The sequence below is a fragment of the Pelodiscus sinensis genome, chromosome 13 (assembly GCF_052426305.1).
Source record: "Pelodiscus sinensis isolate ZL-2025 chromosome 13, ASM5242630v1, whole genome shotgun sequence".
In the NCBI taxonomy this organism is placed as follows: Eukaryota; Metazoa; Chordata; order Testudines; family Trionychidae; genus Pelodiscus; species Pelodiscus sinensis.
Window position 1 is genome coordinate 32,077,359 of NC_143064.1, and position 16,976 is coordinate 32,094,334.

Genomic DNA, 16,976 nt, shown 5'->3' on the forward strand with positions numbered 1-16,976 from the left:
TTTATGTTAAAAACATCAGGCACCCAGGTGAGTGTAGCCTGCTCCCAAGTAACCCAGGGAGGAAAGACGGGGTTACACACAATTTTCAAAAGTGAAATTCACCTTTGGGCCAACAGCCAACACAAAACTACCCTCATGTAACACCTCGCTGTGGCTGTAGCAGTGGGTGCGGATGTTGGGTGCCCTGTCTTTCACCCCTCCTCTTCCATTTACAGAAGGGAGTCCCAGTTCTGACTGCCATAACTTGGCACAGAAGTTGGCAGTGACAGTGACTGGGAGTTTGTCAGTTCTAATAGGAAGAATTCTGTGGCCCCCAACACATTGCATAAGTGTGCCAAGGTGTGTGGCTGCTCTCTGAGATTGTAATAACTGTCCCACATGTGGTCTATAATGCAGCCTTCTGACCTACTTCAACTGCTTTGTAGATACAGGTGAATTTAATTTCCATAAGTCCTTTCATTCTTCTGCAAAGGAAGCCAAATGACTCAAGCTTTACACAGCAGATTTCATCCTGAGCAATTATCGAAAACTATTATAAATGCTACATTATCCCTTCCATTCCTATAAATGAGGAGACCCAGAACTAATGTTTCTGACCTCGGTCAGCTCCACAGGATTGTTCCTTCTCTCGCTGACCTAAGGGATGCCAATAAGGAAGTGCTCTACAGGGAAAAAACTGATCAGCATTACTCCCCACTCCTAAATGAGGGAAAAATGCTGGTTACAGTTGTAAGCTAATGACAGAGGTCAGTACCAGATCGGCCGCAGTGGAAAATTTCCACAGTGATGTCTTGGAGGAAGCAGTTACCATTAATATCTGGGCAGAAAATGCTGTAAGGAAGCATGGATTTCCATGGTATTCTCTCATTTTAGTGCCATGGTCTGCTCCCTTCATGCTGACAAAACTTAACAGACACTCCATGAGCAGGAACTAGTTTTGTTTTCCTTTCCCCTATCCCAGCTTATTCTCCACAGCCCAAAGATCTTAAATAAGGAATGTGAGAGCTTCCCATCAATTGATATTCCAATGATTACTATAGTATATAAAGAATAATTTTCTCCAACTTCAGTGCAGAATTATCCAGAGCTAAATCAAAATGTGAATTTTCAGTATGCTTAAAGCTCTAACTAGTTCACTTGTCTTTATACTGTCAAAACTGCTTAATAAGTAATGCAAAATCAAAGTAAGATTTATGTTTTTTATTAAGACAATCCCACAGCTGGAAAAATGAAACATCCTAAATTACATAAGTGACTTCAAAAAAACTCTAGAAAAAAAATCTTTACAAATTTACATTTTTACAATACAAAAACTAACAGCTCGTTGCATATAAATATTACATTTGGTCTGCCATCAAGTGGCATTAAAAATCCCTGAAGTATTCATTTAAAGGGACCTGAGATAGTGGATGTGACGATATGGGCATAAATATCCCCTTGAAAAATCAATACAGAAACTTGACATATCAGTTCAAATCAGTTTTGTGCATTTTTGGTGGAACATTTTAAACTGTCAAGAACACCGAAATGTGCAAGGCTAGAAACAGCACCATTTCATTGTTCCAAGCCCATCAACTGTAAAAACTGATATTACTAAATGAAGTCTGTTGTAATGACTCTTACAAAAAGAATGAATAATCTATATCAATATTCCTAGGGAAAATTTTAAAAATTAGGCTTAGGTATATGAGTATGTTCAATGAACGCCACTTACTTAGAAAGCATTGTGAAAAAACTAAATGGGGCATTTGTCTGACAAAAGAAAACTATAAAACCACTATGAGATTGGTAACATAACAGCACAGAAACACCAATTTATCTTGCATTCAAACAGATCCTCTTGTTCCCTAACATTTCAAGCACTTTTCTCTTGCCCTGCCCTTAGCTTCACAAATGTTTAATGTACACAGAAACCAGAAAGGTATGCATTACCTTCTTATTAGAAGAAACTGGGAAATTGTTCTAATATGTCCGTAAGTAAATATTGTACAATGAATTCACAAACATGGCTGTTGTTAACTAACAGGAATATTAGTTTGCATTTTCAGCATCAAACACTGAGAATTAAGTTCTCATTTAAAACTCTTATCAGATCTGAGGTACCCACTTCCATGCATATATATATATATATATATATATATATATATATATATATATATATATGTATTTAAGCACCATTTTCATACTAGAGTTAAGGCTGTGATAACAATTCCACTGGAAATTTAGTTTTTCAGGGATTCATAGCACAGTTGCAGAAATTTGCTGTGGGCTGAAACATAACATAGTAAAAACGTACAAGATGCCAACAGGTCTTTGTGTTTCTATTATTAAAAAAAGACAACTTTTTAGACCAAAATTTTGCAGGCTATTACTTATTGTACATAAAGGAGTTTTTTAAAAATGTGTAAACATCCAATATACTAATATTTGAAAGTTAACTACTGCACATGCGCAGTAATTTTCTATAATACATACTTGTAAGAACATGACAGCTTCCTACATTACTAAATATAAATTTATCTGTAGATTGTTAACTGCTCCTTCGGTCTATCAAGTAAATAATTAGCATTTTATAAAACTTTCCACGACAGTTAAAAAAAATCCAAGAAATGTAAACACAAAAATACATTTTAAAAATATTAAAGTTGTGATATAGACCAACCATAGTAGGACATACTAAGTTAAGGCTGGCAACATCCTTAGTCTAAAACTGATTTGTTTATTCTGTCATCATCTGCACAGGTTAAGGGTGAATTACTAGTCTTGAGAGAGTTATTAAATGCATTTTCTCATTTTAATACTGCATGATTTGGAATGTTCATCAAACACATTCTATAGCCATCTAGGGGCCATATTTTCCAATATGTGAGAAGTTCATCTCACTTTTAGCAGTCACCTCCTCAAGAACATTGTCAGAAGCAATACATTTTAGTTTGTCTTTCCTTAATTTTTAATTTCTATATATGGATATTTTACCAACCACACACCTAACTTAAATTCCCTTCAGTGCTTTATATACTATAGTTTTCATATTTATGTGCAGTAGAAGTAACTTGATCTATCTTTATTTTTTAAAAACTGCAAGGGAAGTTGATTAAAATAAACAAAAATATAAAGAACTCAAGCTGTAATCACACACACATGTTGATTTCCTAACTGTAAATATTTTTGCCTCCTCTTACTTTTACATATTACAGTTCTCATATTATAAACATGAGGGATAATTTTCCAACAGAGCTTGCTTCTAAGGTGAATTACTTCTCTAATATTTCTCTTTTAAGAAAACATACCATCATCTCTATCCTTTTTAATCTTTGCTTTACAGTTAGTGAAATTAGTAGGCTTGAAAGTGAAGGATTATTGCAGACTTGAGCCCAATATACATACACATAAGTCTGAGCTAACTTCCCCATACTATTCAGTTAATACATTTCACTTTTGTCCTAGTGAGCTCTTGCTTCTGTAGGGTTCAAGCCTGCACAGACTGCGGCTATGAGCAATTTTACTTGCATAAGAAATCCCATTTTTTTTTCTTGAATAAGTTTTTGCAGATTTGAGCCCTTAATCCTGAACATCTATTGAGTGAAGTTGTTCAGGATATTGCTGCATTTTTTAAAGAGTACAAGTGGGGATAATCATGACCCTAGCATGGAAGTAATATTGAGACTGAAGAGGGATACTTCATTGGAAGCATGAGAACACCTCATGCTTTGTTAAGTGCGACAACAGGTAAAGAGGCATGACACCTCTTCCCACTGACACAAAACAAACAAAAAAGGAGTGAGAAATCGAGACACTACAATGATGCATGTTGTTTAAGAATCTGAATAAAGTAGCATAGGTTGCTTGGAACTGAAAAATCTCACGAAAATCTAATTTACTCAAATCTCAGACTTTCTCCCTTTCCAAAACCAAACATACACTGAAGACAGTGGAGAAAACACTTTTTAGATTAATTGCCTGATGCTGAGAATAGCTGAAGTGTTTCAGAATGCTTCATGTAAAGGGTTTAGTTTTTGCGTATTAATATCTTTTCCATCCTTCAAACTAAACAGAAAGATAACCTAAACCTTCAAAATATACCATGCTGATTGGTGTTTGGGATGCTGAACTGTAACTGAATATTCCAAATTGCTGACAACATTTTATGCCAATCCCACTATCTCAGACAGTGGTAAGTAAACACGAGCTGTAGAGTTGTTACAATAACTCATGTTCACATAACGAAAATGTGATAATTCAGATAATAGCATTAAATAATTTATATGGGAGGTCAAGTGAGACCTACATTTTTAATTCAAATGATCAGAACTAGTAACATCCAGTTCTCTTTTGCCCTGTACTTTTACCTCAGAGAGAGTGCGAACAGTACTTGCTCTAATTAGGCTTAATTTATACCAGTGTAAACACTAAAGTGCAGGACAATGGATAATTAGGCCTAAGAACTTTCTACATTTACTACTAACACATGCAGGTTTGTTAATAAGCAAAATATTTAAAGAGAAAAAAAACTTGACTTGAATATACCTGCAAGTGACTTTAGGTAGGCAGGTAAGAACCTAATGTGTTCTTAATTGACCAGCAAGAGCATCAGAGTTTAAGCTTCAGTTGTTCCTGAATGGGAAAAATACTATAGAGTGCAGGAGCAGCAGCACAGACAGGATCTTAGGAAAGGACAAAGACCAGAAGGAAACAAGAGATGGAACAAAGCCACCAAATACAAGGGGCTGGAGCAGACACTTGTAAAATAAGGGGAGGCAAAATGGATGTCTGGGGCTTGACTGAAGGCCTAGTGACAGCATTTGAGTGTTCAGGACCAAGCTTGGGCCCATGTGCTCTGTGCCAGCAGAGATGAGCATGCTGGAGAGGTAGTAAATTGGTGCTCAAAATGCAAAGGAACCAGACACACATTGAAAACGTTCTTCTCTCTCCTCTTAAATGTGTGTGGATGGTGCAGGCCAAAAGAACCTTCCAACAACCGCAAATCAAATATAACTGCTGGCTGGTGGCTCTATTTGCAGTCCCTGTTTCCCCACACTGGTAATGGGATACCCTCAAACTGCTGACAAAAGGGAGAGGGACAATTCAAAACTTCCATAAACATTCATACTAATTTCTGGAGAAATCCTTGAAGCGCTGGTACTAGAACATTTACTAAATATCAGCAATATACAGCCCATTAACTATTAGTATCTTAAATATATTATCACAACACCATCATACACAAGAATTAAAGAGTGGGCCCAAACAGAAGTTATTTTTAGCTAAAACTATGAATAAAGACAAGGCTGATGTTTCTGCAATTAACTCTGGGTGGGCAGAGCTCTGCTTACATGGAACTCCGCTGACTTGAGAGAGGCATTACATGGGCATTGGAGTTTGGGATTGGGGGTCTGAAGGACTGGGTTGCAATACTTTTGTTGCATTTTCATTTCTTGTTTCATTTCTCCTGCTGCATCTATCAGGGTAAAACCAAGTGTCATGCAGCTTTAAGTAAGTGGCTTCTAATCGAATTTAACATCTGAGTAAAAAGTGTCCAATTTATTACAAAATTATAATTCACCCACAGAATGAGACTATGAGAGAAATCAAATGTCTAAAATGGAAAAAAATCCAGATACAAAACCAAGTAAAAATAGCATTCAAAAATATAAGTTATTTCGTTCATGGTTATAAAAAGGTTTTCATGCATGAAATAAAATAAAATTTAAAAAATCCTCAGATTCTTTACAATAAGCTATAGCTCTGTTGTTCTAGCACACCCTGCTGTCTTGTTCTTAATTACATAACACATTTTAGATTAATACTTACACCACAGCACAGTGCTGTTTTACTGTTATCTTCACAGTATTTCATTACATATAAAAGATACATTAAAGAACATATTTAATCTTATTCTAATTGTTGCTAAAATACATTTAAACTTAGGAAATCATGATATTTTCAGGAATCCATGTTTTTCCTTCCTCCCATCCCCAAATAAATTAATAATTACAGCTTCAGCCAGCCAGAAACATATGAATAGTATTTCTTCAGAATCTCCAGACTTTAGCATAGGAATCCTAGTATTTATATTGGTTGAAAAGAACTTTTATCTAAAATGTGTATGATTATGTCTAGGACCTGGCATATCCATGCGTTTCCTGGTTACATAGATATGAAGACTAATAACTCTAGGGAAGAATACATTTTCTTCTGAATATATACTGTAAGAGATAATAGGACAAGCATTTGTATTTTAAAGCCCAGTACAGAGCTAGGAGATCCTCGCATCTATTCTTTGTTAAAAGGAACATCTGAGTCATGCCCAGACATTAGTTTTGGCATTATCAAAAGAGTGACTTTAACAAAAAGTTTGTGAGATCTTTACTGTACCATGAATTCAGATCAATACCATATACTACTTAGAATGTTTTCTTCTCCTCACTCCCAAGCCCAATGACCCATACAGCATTGGTTCATGTTATCTTGCACCAGACTACAACCATTGCAAAAAGAGATCAACCTCCATTGACGTATGAGAATATATAATGTCATTGATCCTCCCCCAAACATTTCCCAGAATTATTGACCATGTAATAAAAGTTGCATATTGCACATTGAGGAAGAAATTTAGAATGTTATGCCCCTATTTTGGTTTCCAAATCTCCTATCTCATCATTGTCATTGATTACATGTGGAGAAAATCTAGAGAAATCAGCTCTGTGCCTCTTCCTTGGTCTAATATTACAGGCTCCCACAAATCTTTTAGCTGGATCCTACAAAGCAGAAGGATGCAACTCTTCATTTCACTCCAAAAGAAGAAGTGTGTTCCAGTTAATAGAACACAACCAGTCATTCAATCTGAGGAGCAAAACCCCACATTTCCCTCACAGCATTGCATACTGTATTATTGTCAGAATGACCTCAGTGTGCAAGTTATTATTTTTCAATGCAACATTTAAAAGGTAAGAGTATAGTACAATGTAAATTATCTTCTGGATGCTTAAGCTACAAGGACTCTTGTCAATGATATGAATGGAAACTTATCAGTAATGATACAAAATATGAGTAGCCAATAGACACACCATAGCTCAATTTCAGTTTCTTTGAATGTTTCAATGATCAAATTAAAAACACAAATACACACTTTCATTGCATAAATGGTAACAGAAATGAGAGAGAGCCCACTGGCTGTTTGCCCAACAAATTACCAGATACTAAAAGCATATTAAGGTTGTGAAAACTTCATTAACTACTAAGGTTTGTTTCAGAGTGTCAATATGAAGAAATGGTTACTTGAATTTTCAAGCAATTCCACCCCTGCTATACTCATTCTTGCCTCTTCTTCAATAAGCACTGCAGAATAGCATCTATTTTCTTTTAAGTTTCCAGTAGTTGTAAACAGAGGTAGCTGAGCTACTATTAAGACATATAATGCTCTAAAGAGTAGGAACCTTTCAAATGTTGAAATTAACCCTTTGCTGCACAATCTCCATTAATGCTATAAAAATATGAGAGGACAAAAAGAAAATAGATGCAAGTAACTTTTGCATTTGGCACCTTCTGTCTAGATATTCATACTTCTCAAGTATTATCTTTTTAATAAAGTTAATGCACACATTAGGACACACCACATCAAAGGTTTGCTACATATTTACAAGGCACCAACCCTTTTCACTTTTTACATGTGAATTACGAACCAACAAAAAAGCATTTCAAGACCCCCTAAACTGTAGTATAAACATACTTCAGTTCAGCACAATTCATGAAAGTTTGGCCTGGGAAGATTAAAGTAATCCAGATCCTTCTTACAATATAGAAATGGTAAACATTTTATAGCTGCCTTTAGGATTGGTGTATTGTGCAAAAGTTACAATTATTACTGTGTATAAGGATTTATGACAAACCATATAAAAACTCTGTAAGAAGGTGCTATTTCTATAATACAAAAAAGGGAGAGATTTCATGAACATGATTCAAAATGTCATGCTATTATTGAGAAGCTCCTTGAAACAAAATGAACTTGTAGTGTGTGGGGAAGAATTTCTGTAATTTAAGGCCTAATGAGTAAGGCTTTTTTGACCAATGAAGTGTGGCAATCTGAAGTCTTAAAACAAATGTATACTGGCATAATGGAAAAGCACCACTGTAGAAAGTGAGTGGAGTCCCCCCACAACTTGCTTGGTAGATTTTCTGGTAAAATCCCTGCAGTAGAAGGCCATTGAAGTTCATCTGAAAATTTTCCAAGATTTTCATCAGTCAATAATTCCATCCCATGAGATGGCTGACCCTGGCTTTTTCTGTCATTTTCCGCACTCTGCCCGATCTGGAAGTACCAAGGTTCAGAGGATCCTCAGCGTGCACAAAGTTGTCGTTATCTGAATCGTCATTATATAAAACAGTTCTCCTGCCCTCGTTCCTTGTTTTAATTCGTGGTGGCCTACTGAATCGTCCTCCAAACATATTCTCGCCAAATCGACCTCCAAATAGATTCTCAAATTCATCATCTGCCATTCGTGCACGTTTGGCTCTGGTTGCTCCTCGTGAAGCTCCTCTACCTCCTCTACCTCTTCTTCCTCCCCTGCCTCTTCCTCTGCCGCAGCCTCCTCTTCCTCCTCTGCCACCTCTTCCCCCTCTGCTCCATCTACCCCATCTGCCCCATCTGCCTCTCCTCCCTGTCCCTCTACCTTGCCAATTTCTTTTTCCACTAGCAATTTTCCTTTTAATTTTTCTTTTGGGTTTAGTCTGCACAACTTTACTGTAGTCATGATCTCCATCAATGTAATCCTGATCTGTTCTAGAGGTTGATTCAGAATCTGAATCAGACCCACATCGGCTTTCAGAACTTGAACTGGATCCTGACTCCCCACTCTCTGATGACAATAAACCAGGGTTTTCTTTTGATTCTCTCTTCTTCACCTCTTCCTGTAGGTGTTCCTCCTCTTCTGAGGCACTTACTAACTTTCTCTTGACTGCTACCCGAGGCTCTCTGCCATCACCATTTGTAAGAGGTCCATCAAGAGATTGATCTAAACAAACACAAAAAACAATCACTTGTTAAATCTGAACTGCAAAAGTTCAAAGGAATTTTTTTTTCAAATATCAAAAGGATTTTCTATTAAAATTTACATTTCCCTCAAATAGCTTATGCTATCAGCCTCATTGAACACCTGTTCTCTAACAGTATTTAATACTGTACATACTTAAAAGCCCCAATCAGCATTTTAATACATACATAATATTTAGCAATTGATTAGTCCAACTGAAATCAATGGAATTATAAAGTACTTGAAAGCTCTCAAGTGTTTTAGTGCTTTGCTGTGTTGAGGCTGAAAATGTTACTCCTTTCACAGTTACCATATGCTGCTCATGGAGGTAGAAAAGCACATTCATCCTGGAAAAGTGAAGGCTTATCCCATAACAACCAACATGTTTTTGTGCACTTTAACATGACCACAATTTTATGTACAAAAATACTCACATGTTGACAAAGGTGTGAACATCTTTTGACAATTTCACAAGAGTGAAACATTTATGCCTGTTCCACCCATAGCTTTGTATAAATTCTAACCATGGTGTAACCCCAGGTAAAAATAGCCATGAGTTAGGACATTTCTGTTAAATTATTAAAATATTTTCCCTCTTCAGTTTTACTATGCCACATGAAATAACAGCTATTTTGTAAAAGCTTTTGGGAAACCTTTAATTTTCTATGAGAATGATCAAGTTAAAGGCATTGGTTGAATCTCTGGAGAATATTTATCCACTGTTCAGGTAACAGATTTCAGAATTGTAGAAAATATGTCTGGAAACATGACAGAGCAAGGGAATAACCTTAATTTAATAATGCACTCAAGTGGAGAGATCACAGGTGTTTGAAACAGCAGTATGGAAGCCCACTAGGTAACTGTTTTAGTACATGGCAGCAGGGTCCACATTAGCATTGCCACATGTCCAGTTTTCTATAAGAAATCCTGGTCAAAAGGGGGACCTGTCCAATCGACTGGACACTATAGGGTGCATCTTCACTGCACCCATAGGTCGAAATAAGATATGTAATTTACATAGTTCAAATTGTATATCATGTTTTGATCTAATTTTAAAATAGCTTATTTTGAATTTTGGCGCTGTCCACACAGCACCAAATTTTGAAATAAACTGCTATTCTGAAATCTATTTCAATAACAGGCTGATTCAAAAGATGCAGAATAGCTATTTCGGAATACCTATGGTATCCCAGTCTAGACGTACCCTAAAAGTCCAATTACCAGAGTAACCATAATCAGCCTCCCTACCAAGCGTGTGGGAAGAGTAACAGCTGCTAATGGGGAGAACTGGCCAGCTCCCAGACCCAGCTTCTTTGGGGGAGAAGCAGTACTGGCACCACTGAAAGGGAGTTCCTGCTATGGATGTAAAATCCTGCTTAATTGGTTAACTGGTTAAACATTATGTTTAACTGGTTAACAGATTAAAGGGGGAACGGGCACAGGCTGGGTGGTTGAGCTACTCTCCCTCCCTCCTCCCACTGGCTGGCTGTAGCCCAGCCAGAGCACCCCCTGCCCACAGGGGACCCAGGCCCACCACAGACAGGGGCTGCTCTGGATGCCAAAACAGCCACTGCCTGTGAGGCACCATGACCTGCCATGGGCTGGAGCTGTCCCTGTCTATGGCAGGCCCCCACAAGGCTGGAGCATCCCCTTGCCCTCAGCAGGAGAGGGAGCAGATCCAGCTCCCACCAGTTAACTGTTAAGGGTGATGCTAACTGATGAACCTTTTACATCACTAATTCCTGTCTGCCCCCATCCATCCTCCTGTGTCCTGATTTCCCCACCCTAACCCCTTGCTCTGGGGACCACCACCCCTGCAGTGTATTCCCTCCCCTCCCCCATACACACACAGAGCGAACCACCACTGGTGTCCATTACTGCTTCTTCCCCATACAAACAGCATGTCCCCTAACTGCCCCTTACCACTTCTCCCCATCACACACACATACAGCACCCCCACATCGCCGCTGCCAGTTAGTGGTCCTCAAATTCCACCACCCCCTTTCTGCCACTTAATGTCCCAACCATAGCATGATGCTTCAATTCCATTTAGTCCCCCCCCACCCAGCACCTCCTCAATGCCAGTCACTGCTCTTTCCACACCGCCAGAGCCTCTCAATGACACTCCTCGCTCTCCCCAAAATTCTAGTGCCCTCCACCCCAGCATTCACGCTCAATACCAGTTACTATCCCCAACCATCACCCTTGGGAAGTAGGGCAAGGCTACTTTTTTGTGAGTTATCAAGAGTGTGGCTTAATACATTTCTATCCAAAGCATATTCTTAGATATTTTAAAAATTCTCATTAGAATAAGTAAGTTCAACATACGATACTTTCTCTCATAGCCAAAAATCACTTTGCAGCTCTTCAAAGAGCTATTTAGACACCTAACCACCCCTAAATTTGAATAAAACAAGTAGTGTGCATAATATGCCAGACACCATGAAATGTGCCCCAAATTTAGAGCTTCTAAAACAGAAACAAGATGATAAGGACTATGGAAAATGGGCTGGGTAGTTAGTGGCAGACTGGCAAATGGGTTGCTGCATTTTATAGCAGAATTACATATGCTGCCATATTTTAGTAAGACATTCTTGTTTGTACAGCCAAAACTTGCCTTTCTTTTACACGGATCATGCTGTTCTAAATCTCATGAATCATCACCATCTGGCTCAATCACACCAGTTTCCGGGGGGAGGTAAGGGAAAAGAAAAGAGAGTGAGTGGGTGATGAAAGGAGGTGTCCCCGGGAAAGAAGAAGGGCAGGGATGTCTGGTTTTCAGCCATACGGAGATCAAGAAGCACACTGGGGCACTGGAGGTTTATACCACAGCTTTCAGTGCAGTCCATAGATACCAGAAGCAGATTTCTTTTCTAGTAAAACTAGTCATCCAAAGGAAGCATATAACTTCTGACCTTGTTTAACTGGTGTGGATTTACTCCTGACTAGTCTATTTTTCCCCGGATCAATGTTATTTCCACTTCGGTTCTGTGTATTTAACCCGGATGAGGATGGTTGGCCCTCAGTTTCTTCACCTATGACTGAACCCAGAGCCTCCTCGGTAGTATCTGAAACTTAAAACAGGACATAAATTCAAAATGGTTTCCTTAATCTCTCCATATACTGATGTGCTAGGGCACTATGCAAACACTCAGATTTCACAAGAGTGAAAAGGGCTCAATCTTTTCTTTAATTAATGCTGGGGAATCCAAACTTTTGTTACATTAGTAACTTACCAAGAACCTAAAGGATGTATCTAGTTTGCATGTAATCTCTGCCAAACATGCTTTTATGACCACAATCTTTGCGCATATAGCAATTCAATTTAGCCTTTGACAAATGAATTCCATAAGTTTAAGATCAACAACAAATAGCCCTCTGCTTTTCTTCATTAGGCATTCCTGTCAACAGGCTTTGGTTCTGTCATGTATACCACTTTTTATTCTACTTACCATGAGATGAAACTGAAGAGTTAGTCCTAGTCAAAGGCAGTGAGGTATTCTGGTTAATTTTAGGTTGAATCTTCACTTGTTTCTGTTTCCCTTTAGGGCTGAAGATATGAAACATCCCCAAAAGCGTACAAATATTAATACAAAAGAACTTAAAAAACAGAAACATGCAAACATTGAAAATGTGTTAACAGTGTTAAGTTTGATATTTAAATGTAACATGGAATATTTGATTTTCTGTCCCACAGCTTACATCAATGTAGTAATAAAATATATAAAATACTGGTGAATTTATTAAAGAAATACAAATGTACAAGAACAAGATTTTAAAAGGAACATATCGTTTACTTTATAAAATGTATTATAGAAATTAATACATTATACAGCTCCTTTCATACTTTTATATAGCACCCCTCCCACTTGCTGGAATTATGTACGACTTCCAGTGTTAGTGTGGGCTTAAACTCTCGATCTGGCAACCCACAATCCATATTGTTACTGGCTTCTTATCTGAATGTTTATTTCCCCCTAAAACAGGATTTCAAAATAAGCAGATAGTGAGTTTCATTAAGTTACCTGGCTGCTCTGCTACTAGATGGTGAACTACTACTGCTCCTTAGTCGTTTTCTGTACCGTGGCCTCTTCCTTTTCTGACACTGCATGGCCAACTTGTATTCAGAGATGATATTTTTAATATGATTTTCAAATAAGGCAGACAGTCTAAGCGTCATACTGTAGATCTGGAGAAAGTAGTCATGGTCATATTTACTGATGATCTCCACATTTAGAACAAATTCCATGAAAAACAGTGTTGCAAAGATTTATAGAAATATACCAACCTTAATATTCCAAAAGCAAGAACCATACTAACAGACAACTGTGAAGAATGTACTAAGTATAAAAAAATCATGTGTGTTCTATCTACAGAATGAAATACTTCAATTTATGGTCTTCGTGTAATCAATCTTATTTATTGTACAAACTAATTAGATGACAAACTAGACAAATGGGTTGTTAATGAAGGACCCCAAACAGGGAAGGATGAAACAATTAATTAAACTTCGTGAAGTCTCATGACAACAGCCGTTAAACTATTATTTTTTTTTGGCATGAATTCAAGGCCAGATTTTTAACTAGCACTAATACAGCTGACTGAGAAGCATGGTAAGTCCAGTGTAAGTACAGCCAAGGCATTTCACCCTCTCTGCCTGGGTCGTGCTTCAAGAGCGAAGGGCAGGGCCTATAAGCACTGACTTCCCCTCTAGCCGGTGGGTGCTAGAGCTCCCACTCTGACTCTGGCCCTACACCAATTCCACATATTCTCCCATCCTATCTCTTTCCATTCTTGCCCTGCCCCTACTCCATCCCTTCTCTGCCTCTTCCTGTGAGCACGCCCCATCCCCACTCCTGGACACCAAGGGCCAGCTGCAGCACATGAAGGTTCTGGTGCGGGGAAGAGAGGAGCTTGGCTACCAGTGGAGGCGAAGCATATTCTAATTTCCCCTGTGGGTGCTCAAGCCCTGCTGAGCCTATGGCAGGGACTATATATCTGATATTCTCCTGCTGTGAGTCAACAGGGAAGAAGAGGATGAAAGTGGAAGGAGCCCATATACAGTGGCTAGCAAATTGTGTCCAGGTGGTATGGAAGTGGGAAGGAGCTTGACCTCAAAAAAAGAGTGAAATAATTGCCAGCGAGTTAAGGGAGTATGGATTGGACAAATGGACTGTAAGATGGATAGAAAGCTGACTAGACTGTCGGTAGTGATCAACAGCTCGATGTCAGGTTGGCGGTTGGTTTCTAGTGGCATGCCCCAAGGGTCGGTTCTAGGGCCGGTTTTGTTCAACATCTTTATTAATGACCTGGCTGAGAGGATGGATTGCACCCTCAGCAAGTTTGTAGATGATACTAAGCTAGGGGGAGAGACAGATATGCTGGAAGGCAGAGATAGGGTCCAGAGTGACCTAGACAGATTAGAGGATTGGGCCAAAAGAAATCTGATGAGGTTCAACAAGGACAAGTGTAGAGTCCTGCACTTGGGAAGGAAGAATCTCAAGCACTGATACAGGCTGGGGACCACATAGCTAAGTAGCAGTTCTGCAGAAAAGGACCTGGGGATTACAGTGGATGAGAAGCTGGATATGAGTCAACAGTGTGCCCTTGTAGACAAGAAGGCTAATGGTATATTAGGTTGCATTAGGAAGAGCACTGCCAGCAGATCTAGAGAAGTGATTATTCCCCTTTATTTAGCTCTGGTGAGACCACACTTGGAGTACTGTGTCCAGTTCTGGGCCCCCCACTATAGAAAGGATGTGGACACACAGGAGAGGGTCCAGACGAGGGCAACCAAAATGATTAGGGGGCTGGAGCACATGACCTATGAGGAGAGACTGAGGGATTTGGGTTTGTTTAGTTTGCAGAAGAGAAGAGTGAGGGGGGATTTGATAGCAGCCTTCAATTTCCTGAAGGGAGGTTCTAAAGAGGATGGAGAGAGGCTGTTCACAGTAGTGACCAATGGCAGAACAAGGAGCAATAGTGTCAAGTTACAGTGTGAGGGGTCTAGGTTGGACATTAGGAAAAACTATTTCACTAGGAAGGTGGTGAAGTACTGGAATGGGTTACCTAAGGTGGTGGTGGAATCTCCATCCCTAGAGGTTTTTAAATCTTGGCTTGACAGGACCCTGGCTGGGTTGATTTAGCTAGGATTGGTCCTGCGTTGGGCAGGGGACTGGACTTGATGACCTCCTGAGGTCTCTTCCAGCTCTATGATTCTAATTTCCTCCATACTAGAATAGGAGAATACTTGAGAATCAGAGGGCTTGTCTACATGGGGAAGTTGGTGCATGTTAACATAAGGTGTGAATTCCAAGCAAACATATGAATATAAGAACAGCCATAATGGATCAGACCAAAAGTCCATCTAGCCCAGTATCCTGTCTTCTGACAGTGGCCAATGCCAGATGTCCCGGAGAGAGCGAACAGAAACAGGTAATCATCAAGGGATCCCTCTCCTCTCATCCATTTCCAGCCGCTGACTAATAGGGGCTAGGGACACCATTCCTACCCATTCTGGCAAATAAGTTTTGATGGACCTAGCCTACATGAATTCATCTAGTTCTTTTTTGAATCTTGTTGAAGTTCTGGTCTTCACGACATCCTCTGGCAAGGAGTTCCACAAGTAGACTGGGCACTGCATGAAGAAAAACTTCCTTTTGTTTGTTTTAAACTTGCTACCTATTAATTTCATTTGGTGACCCCTATTTCTTATGTTATGGGAACACGTAAATAATGTTTCCTTATTCACTTTCTCCCTACCTGTCATGATTTTATAGACCTCTATCATATCCCCCCTTAGTCTCCTCTTTTCTAAGCTGAAAAGTCCCAGTCTTTTTAAACTCTCTTCATATGGCGCCAGTTCTAAACCCCTAATAATTTTTGTTACTCTTTTCTGAACCTTTTCCAATGCTGAGATACCTTTTTTGAGATTAGGCAACCACATCTGTATGCAGTATTCAAGATGTGGACATACCATGGATTTATATAGAGGCAATAACATATTTTCTGTTTTTATCTCTTTTTTAATGATTCCTAACATTCTGTTTTCTTTTTTGGTTGTTGCTGCACACTGAGTGGATGTGCCGCACATGCTTGGTTTGCTGGTGCCTAGAGCTGGCCCTACGCAGGGCCGCGCATGCGCCGAGCTCCCAGGGGCAGCACTAAGCGGGCGCACATAAATGCCCCGGCGGGCGCCATGGCACCCACGGACACCGTGTTGGGGACCACTGTAATAAACCATCTTGTTAGTCTTTAAAGTGCTGCATAGTCCTGTCTTTTGTTCCTTCCATGCCAGGCCCTGTTGTCCCCCTCTTCCCGTTCTGTGGAGATAGAATACAGGGTGGAAGAAGGGGCACCCTGACATCAGCACCCCTCCTCTCCCTTCCTTGCTCTGTAACACAAGCAGGAGACTCCCAAAAGGCGGGGGAAAGCTCCCAGGTAAAGGGCAGGAGGTGCGCAGCAGTGGTGAAAGGGGCAGCTGAAGTACCCGCACTTGATAGCCTCTTAGCCAAACCAATCAGGATCACCTGTCAGAGGCTCCAAGATCTACCAGTAGATCCCAAGCTATTGGTTGGTGACCACTGGAGTAAGAAAATATCCCTGGACATGGGAAAGAAGTTAGAATGCTAGGGAAAGCACAGAAGAAGCAGAGCCCAGCTTAGGAAGGTGGGGGTGAGTGTGACTCCTCCAGCCCCTCCAGCTTCTGAGTGTGGGGTTTAAGCCGGGGGGAGCAGTTTGGGGATGAGTGTCTTTCCCCCACCACAACTCAAACAAATGTAGTGCTATTATTTTATTATTAATGTATTTTCAGTTTTTCTATGAAATAACTACTATGAATATATAAACAGGAAGGGGCACAATTTTATATTCTTGCTTCAAGTGCAAAATTATCTAGTTACGGCACTACCCCCCCCCGGTTTTTAAATTGCTTTGGGTCACCAAGTT

The 16,976-nt window shown here is 39.5% G+C and overlaps 1 protein-coding gene across 2 annotated transcripts in view; it reads right to left on the minus strand.

The window, feature by feature from the left end:
- Positions 1-1,184: 1,184 nt before the first annotated feature.
- Positions 1,185-16,976, minus strand: part of BRWD3 (bromodomain and WD repeat domain containing 3) — a 126,219-nt gene continuing 110,427 nt past the window's right edge. For both annotated transcript variants that reach the window (XM_075940777.2, XM_075940778.2), the window contains 4 exons: positions 13,055-13,218; positions 12,482-12,579; positions 11,945-12,103; positions 1,185-9,011 (listed from right to left, as the gene is read on the minus strand). In XM_075940777.2, the coding sequence (XP_075796892.2) occupies positions 8,242-9,011; positions 11,945-12,103; positions 12,482-12,579; positions 13,055-13,218 (1,191 nt within the window). In that variant the 3' untranslated portion in view covers positions 1,185-8,241. The remainder of the gene's footprint in view (positions 9,012-11,944; positions 12,104-12,481; positions 12,580-13,054; positions 13,219-16,976) is intronic.